This window comes from Penaeus chinensis, chromosome 5, assembly GCF_019202785.1.
Source record: "Penaeus chinensis breed Huanghai No. 1 chromosome 5, ASM1920278v2, whole genome shotgun sequence".
Taxonomy (NCBI): domain Eukaryota; kingdom Metazoa; phylum Arthropoda; class Malacostraca; order Decapoda; family Penaeidae; genus Penaeus; species Penaeus chinensis.
Window position 1 is genome coordinate 12,649,189 of NC_061823.1, and position 7,187 is coordinate 12,656,375.

General features: G+C 38.3%; 3 protein-coding genes across 3 annotated transcripts in view; all 3 read right to left on the reverse strand.

Moving 5' to 3' along the window:
- Window positions 1-790: 790 nt before the first annotated feature.
- On the reverse strand, window positions 791-1,663 carry LOC125025469 (cuticle protein AMP1A-like). The gene is made up of 3 exons (XM_047613481.1): window positions 1,655-1,663; window positions 1,207-1,496; window positions 791-1,079 (listed from the first exon to the last, which is right to left on the reverse strand). Exons 1-3 carry the CDS (start codon window positions 1,661-1,663, stop codon window positions 848-850), a joined length of 531 nt encoding a protein of 176 aa, XP_047469437.1. The 3' UTR covers window positions 791-847.
- Window positions 1,664-3,927: 2,264 nt separating this feature from the next.
- LOC125025470 (cuticle protein AMP1A-like) lies at window positions 3,928-4,800 on the reverse strand. The gene is made up of 3 exons (XM_047613482.1): window positions 4,792-4,800; window positions 4,344-4,633; window positions 3,928-4,216 (listed from the first exon to the last, which is right to left on the reverse strand). Exons 1-3 carry the CDS (start codon window positions 4,798-4,800, stop codon window positions 3,985-3,987), a joined length of 531 nt encoding a protein of 176 aa, XP_047469438.1. The 3' UTR covers window positions 3,928-3,984.
- A 2,116-nt stretch (window positions 4,801-6,916) lies between these two features.
- The window catches only part of LOC125025668 (cuticle protein AMP1A-like), an 891-nt gene continuing 620 nt past the window's right edge, over window positions 6,917-7,187 (reverse strand). The window contains exon 3 of the mRNA XM_047613786.1: window positions 6,917-7,187. This exon is cut by the window's right edge and continues 20 nt beyond it. Within this exon, the coding sequence (XP_047469742.1) occupies window positions 6,976-7,187 (212 nt within the window). The 3' untranslated portion in view covers window positions 6,917-6,975.

Sequence of the window (7,187 nt, forward strand, 5' to 3'; positions counted from 1 at the left end):
TACTCATGAAGCCGTTACCCTGGCAACTGGAAAACACGCAACTTCCACCTTTACTTATTCTTCACCGGTTTGGATTCCTCGCTTTATTAGTATCTCGTACGATTTTTCATTCGTTTCGTAATCCATGTTTTCCATTTATGGATTTTTGAATGGTGCAAAAATATATCATTTATTAACCTCTTTGTCTATCTATAAACACTTATCGGTACATATATAGGTATTTCTGAGTGTGTATGTATTCGTGAACTCGAATATATATATATATATATATATATATATATATATATATACACACATACTCATATACACACACATATGTTTATTTATAAACTTACATATATCTGTATGTATATATATATGTATACAAATATATGCATGTATATAGAGTGTATAATTTAGATCTCTCTCTACCCATATTTATAATATAAACAATAAATATCTATACACATAGGCTTATATACATACATACTTTAATTTTAGTGGCAATGTAGGAAACATTTGGCAACAACGACAGGGGGGGGGGGGGGGTGATGGCTACTGAAATATTCTTTTTCTGAAAATTCTTCGTGTGTGGCAACATATTTATAACTATAAACGCGCATATGGATGTCTATCAAAAGTTACTTCCTATAGAATCTTTTGCTTGAAGTAAATGGTAATCAGCACAATGATCACTGTGTGACAAGTGTACCATTAATAATGCATTGACTATTCAGAAGTAGAAAATTATTACTGCTAAAAGTGATGTTAGGTATATAGAGTGTGAGGAAGGTCAGTAACATGAGAAATCATTATGAAAATTCTATTTTAATTATAAATAGAATAAATACATCGTTCAGGTGTGAATCTAGTTGGGGCGGCCGTAGAGAGTGGATGGGGCGGCAACTTCGTCGGAATCATCACCAGCGCGGGCGCGGGCGGCGTCCTCCTCGGCGGCGAAGGCGATCTGGTCGAGGACGAACTGAGGGATTGGGTGGGGGAACTCGGGAGCCACGGGCAGGATGTCGGACTGGGGCTGGAAGCCGTTCTCGTTGGCCACGTACTTGACATGGACTTCGGTGCCGTCAGGAGCGGTGTATCTGTTGTTACATATTCAAATGTTGGATTAGATATCAATAAAGAGGGTGGCAATGATATGCAACTGATATACTTTCACACCGTGGACAAATAAATTCGAATGAAAAACAAAACAGAAATATGACTTACGAGTATTCTCCAGCCTTGATCACGGCGTCCTCATCACCGTCGGGAGATCCAGCCTGGGAGAAACGGATGCCGTTGGCAGTTTCGAAGTCGAAGTTGTAAGTGCCGTCTTCTTCGTGGACGCGGTCGTCCCTGAGGATAGGCACGAACTCGACCTCCTCACTGGACGCAGCACGAGGAGCGCCATAGCTGGTCTGGGGAGCAGCGACTTCCTCGCTAGACTCAGCAGAAGGAACCCCATAGCTGTACTGGGGAGCGGCGACGGCCACGGCGGCAACACAGGCAACAATCAACTGCAATGTATTACAAAAATGTGATAATCCAAAACGTATTTCATGTAGTTTGAATTATTACTTGATCTCTAATCCTTGACTTCGAATGGGTAATACCAAATACTTCTTTCCAGTTCTTTGAACCTTAGAAATAGCTGCCATGTATGAGCTCTACTTACAAACTTCATGTTGATGGTTCAGAGTTAACTGGTGCTTAGTCCCTCAGCAGGCGATCTTTTATAGTGCTGCCAGCTTAGACACGTCGTCCTTTGTAACCTTGTCTCTGATTAGTCCCCTCCCATCACCTGCCATACGTGACCCTCGCCTTTACACGCTAACGACTCTTGTTTACAAAATGATATCTTGTTTTATTACTCTCATTATACAACCTAAACAGAGTACACCATTTAACATTAGAGGAAGGGCATATTCCTTTACGACACGATATGGTTTTCGAGTTACATTCCCTCCTATTCTGTAACATGATCTTCCATTATGTGTCTTTTTTTTGTGTTAGTAGTTATTTAATATTTACATACGCACAACAGAACAGATCGCGATTGCTATTGCAGTGTGGAATCTTTTGTTTTCCTTTTTTTTTTTTTTAACAAAGTTACAGTTCAGCATTTATCCACCAGTTACATTTCTGAATATATATCACATGGACATTTCGATCAGCTGGATAACATCTATCAGTTTATTTCTGTAATTAAAGAGTGTGACATAAACACACTGGCTATTTACCTGAAGTATTTATCCATTTCAACATACCTAACTAACTTTATGTATTGTCATATGTATTGCATAGACTGATTCTTTGTTTTGTACTGACTCACATCATTACAAGCTCGTGTCTGCTGAAAGTTGAAATGTCTCGTATTTTAACATAAATAGAAATTACTACTGCCTTTTTTAGACTTTAGCTTTTTTAGTCTCGCAAAAAAAAAAAACAAAAAAACTGTCATGTGTAAACAAAAGCCTGATTAGCACGGCGACTTTCATCTATCAGTGTAAACTTTAGGATAGTCATTTGTAAATAATGCAGCTAAAAAGTTTTAAATACAACACATTTCAACCACCACTTCAGAACCAACGTCACACTTACTAACTGCATATTCTGCATCTGATATCTCACTTGTTGCATTTTCTTATTCACATCTATTAAAATAATTTACGATGATAACGATATAACGAGGAAACTACTGTACCTATTTAAATACGACGTCACGCTTTCAGCTCGACGATATCTTAAGACAGCATAGTAGGCGACTTGACTAAAGTCAAATGCACTTATTATGTGATCCAGCCTAAGTACAAGAGTTGGCGCATCACAAACAGAAAGATTAAGCCAAACCCAAGCCAGGCTCAAGCTCTGGCACGATAAACACACGGTCATATATTCCAGGAAGCGGTAAGGGGCCAATGTGGTGAAAAAATGGAAAACGTAATGTTCCTAAGCTTTCTAAGAGCGAGCACTTCCTTTTCTTTTTTATGCCTCAAATGACCCTCATCGTTTACTTCTGTGTTATAAGTATCCTTCTTGTTTTTTATGAACTGCTCGACATCAAGTAAATTTACAAGTCACAATTTACGGTAAACAGAGATCATAAATCTTAAGAGGCAATACGTTTCCTCCCTAGAAAGTATAATTAGTTGGACTGACCTTCCCTACTCATGAAGCCGTTACCCTGGCAACTGGAAAACACGCAACTTCCACCTTTACTTATTCTTCACCGGTTTGGATTCCTCGCTTTATTAGTATCTCGTACGATTTTTCATTCGTTTCGTAATCCATGTTTTCCATTTATGGATTTTTGAATGGTGCAAAAATATATCATTTATTAACCTCTTTGTCTATCTATAAACACTTATCGGTACATATATAGGTATTTGTGAGTGTGTATGTATTCGTGCACTCGAATATATATATATATATATATATATATATACATACACACTTATATACACACACATATGTTTATTTATAAACTTACATATATATGTATGTATATATATGTATACAAATATATGCATGTATATAGAGTGTATAATTTAGATCTCTCTCTACCCATATTTATAATATAAACAATAAATATCTATACATATAGGCATATATACATACATACTTTAATTTTAGTGGCAATGTATGAAACATTTGGCAACACCGACAGGGGGGGGGGGGGGGGGGGTGATGGCCACTGAAATATTCCTTTTCTGAAAATTCTTCGTGTGGGGCAACATAGTTATAACTATAAACGCGCATATGGATGTCTATCAAAAGTTACTTCCTATAGAATCTTTTGCTTGAAGTAAATGGTAATCAGCACAATGATCACTGATGTGATAACTGTACCATTAATAATGCATTGACTATTTAGAAGTAGAAAATTATTACTGCTAAAAGTAATGTTAGGTATATAGAGTGTGAGGAAGGTCAGTAACATGAGAAATCTTTATGAAAATTCTATTTTAATCATAAATAGAATAAATACATCGTTCAGGTGTGAATCTAGTTGGGGCGGCCGTAGAGAGTGGATGGGGCGGCAACTTCGTCGGAATCATCACCAGCACGGGCGCGGGCGGCGTCCTCCTCGGCGGCGAAGGCGATCTGGTCGAGGACGAACTGAGGGATCGGGTGGGGGAACTCGGGAGCCACGGGCAGGATGTCGGACTGGGGCTGGAAGCCGTTCTCGTTGGCCACAAACTTGACATGGACTTCGGTGCCGTCAGGAGCGGTGTATCTGTTGTTACATATTTAAATGTGGGATTAGATATCAATAAAGAGGGTGGCAATGATATGCAACTGATATATTTTCACACCGTGGACAAATAAATTCGAATGAAAAACAAAACAGAAATATGACTTACGAGTATTCTCCAGCCTTGATCACGGCGTCCTCATCACCGTCGGGAGATCCAGCCTGGGAGAAACGGATGCCGTTGGCAGTTTCGAAGTCGAAGTTGTAAGTGCCGTCTTCCTCCTGGACGCGGTCGTCCTTGAGGATTGGCACGAACTCGACCTCCTCACTGGACGCAGCACGAGGAGCGCCATAGCTTGTCTGGGGAGCAGCGACTTCCTCGCTAGACTCGGCAGAAGGAATCCCATAGCTGTACTGGGGAGCGGCGACGGCCACGGCGGCAACACAGGCAACAATCAACTGCAATGTATTACAAAAATGCTATACTTCAAAACGTATTTCATGTAGTCTGAATTATTACTTGATCTCTAATCCTTAACTTTGAATGGGTAATACCAAATACTTCTTTCCAGTTCTTTGAACCTTAGAAATAGCTGTCATGTATCAGCTCTACTTACGAACTTCATGTTGATGGTTCAGAGTTAACTGGTGCTTAGTCCCTCAGCAGGCGATCTTTTATAGTGCTGCCAGCTTAGACACGTCGTCCTTTGTAACCTTGTCTCTGATTAGTCCCCTCCCATCACCTGTCATATGTGACCCTCGCCTTTACACTCTAACGACTCTTGTTTACAAACTGATATCTTGTTTTATTACAATGATCATGCAACCTAAATATAGCACATCATTTAACATTAGAGGTTGGCCATATTCCTTTGCAATATGAGATGACTTTCGAATTACATTTCCTCCTAATCTGTAACATCTGTAATCTACTTATGTTTCTTTTTTATCATTAGTTGTTTAATATTTACACACAAATCAACTGAACGGAACGCGATTGTTATTGCTGTGTGGAGTACATAATAATGATACAAAAATAAAGTTCCCCTTTAACATTTATCCACCAGTTACCTTTCTTAAAATACATCACATGACCATTTCGATCAGCCGGATAACATCTATCAATCTATTTGTATATGATTAAAGACCGTTACGTAATGAAAACACTCGTTATTTATCTAGAGTATTTATCCATTTCAACATATTGAACTACCTTTACATATTGTTACATGTATTAAATAGACTGTTGTTTAGTTTTTGTGCTGACTCATGTTCTTTACAAGCTCGTCTCTGCTGATAGTTGAAATGTCTCGTATTTTAACATAGAAATGACTGCTGCCGTTTTTAGAATTTAGCATTTCTAGGCTCGCGAAACAACAACAACACGTCTTATGTAATAAAAGCTTAATAGGCACGATGACCTTAGTTTATCAGTGTAAACATTAGGATAGTAATTTTGAAAACAATGTAGCTAATATACTATATATTTCCACCACTTCTTCACAACCAACGTCATATTCACACACTGACTGCATCTTTATTCTGCAACCTTCTAGTCGAAATAGTAGTTGTAAAATACGTTCTACTGATATCTCGCTGTTACCATTTCTTATTCAGATCTATTAAAATAATTTACTATGATAACGATATACTGAGGAAACTACTGTACATATTTAAATACATCACGCTTTAAGCCCGCCGATATCTGAGAACAGCATCGCAGGAGACTTGATTAAAGCCAAACGCACTTATTACGTGATCCAGCCTAGGCACACGAGTTGGCGCATCACAAACAGAAAGATCAAGCCAAACCCAAGCTAGGTTCAAGATCTGGCACGACAAAGACGCGGTCTTATATGGCAGGACTCGGTAAGGGGCAATTGTGACGAAAAAGTGAAAAAACATAATGTTCACAAGTGTTATAAGCAGCCTATATGTTTTTAATGAACTACTCAACATCAAGTAAACAATTTACAAGTCACAATTTAAGTAAATAAAGGGTTCATTAATCTTAAGAGGGAAGTACCTTTACTCCCTAGAAAGTATAGTTATTGGACTGACCTTCCCTACTCACGAAGCCATTACCCTGGCAATAGGAAAACGTGTAGCTTCCACCTTCACTAATTCTTCCCCGGCTTGGATTCCTCGCTTCGTTAGTATCCTTTACGGTTTTTCGTTCATTTGTTTCGTAATCGGTTTTCCGTTTTATAGATTATTGAATGGTACAAAAACATATTTATTAACTTTTTTTTTTTTTATCTATCTATAAACACTTATCGGTCGATATATACAGGTATATGTGAGTGTGTATACATATAAATATATGTGTATTTATAAACATATATGTATATATATATGTATGTGTGTATATAATTACATATCTCTACACACACACATACATATACAAATATAAATCAGTAAATATCTATATACAAATGTATATATATGTATATATATATATATATATATATATATATATGCATAAACACTTAAATTTTGATGGCAACATTTAGCAACACCGACAGGGGAAGTGATGATCAGTGAAACATTCCCTTTTTGAAAATTCTTCGTGTGAGGAGAGATAGTTATAACTAGAAACACACGCATATGGATGTCGTAAAAAAGTTACTTCATCGCAAAATATTTTTGTTTGAATTATATGGTCATCAGTGAACACTGATGCGACAGGTGTACCATTGATTATGCATTTACGGTATAGAGGAAGGTCAGTGACATGTGAAATCATTGTGAAAATTCTATTTTAATTATAAATAGAATAAATACATCGTTCAGGTGTGAATTTAGTTGGGGCGGCCGTAGAGAGTGGATGGGGCGGCAACTTCGTCGGAATTATAACCAGCACGGGCGCGGGCGGCGTCCTCCTCGGCGGCGAAGGCGATCTGGTCGAGGACGAATTGAGGGATCGGGTGGGGGAACTCGGGAGCCACGGGCAGGATGTCGGACTGGGGCTGGAAGCCATTCTCATTGGCCACGAACTTGACATGGACTTCGG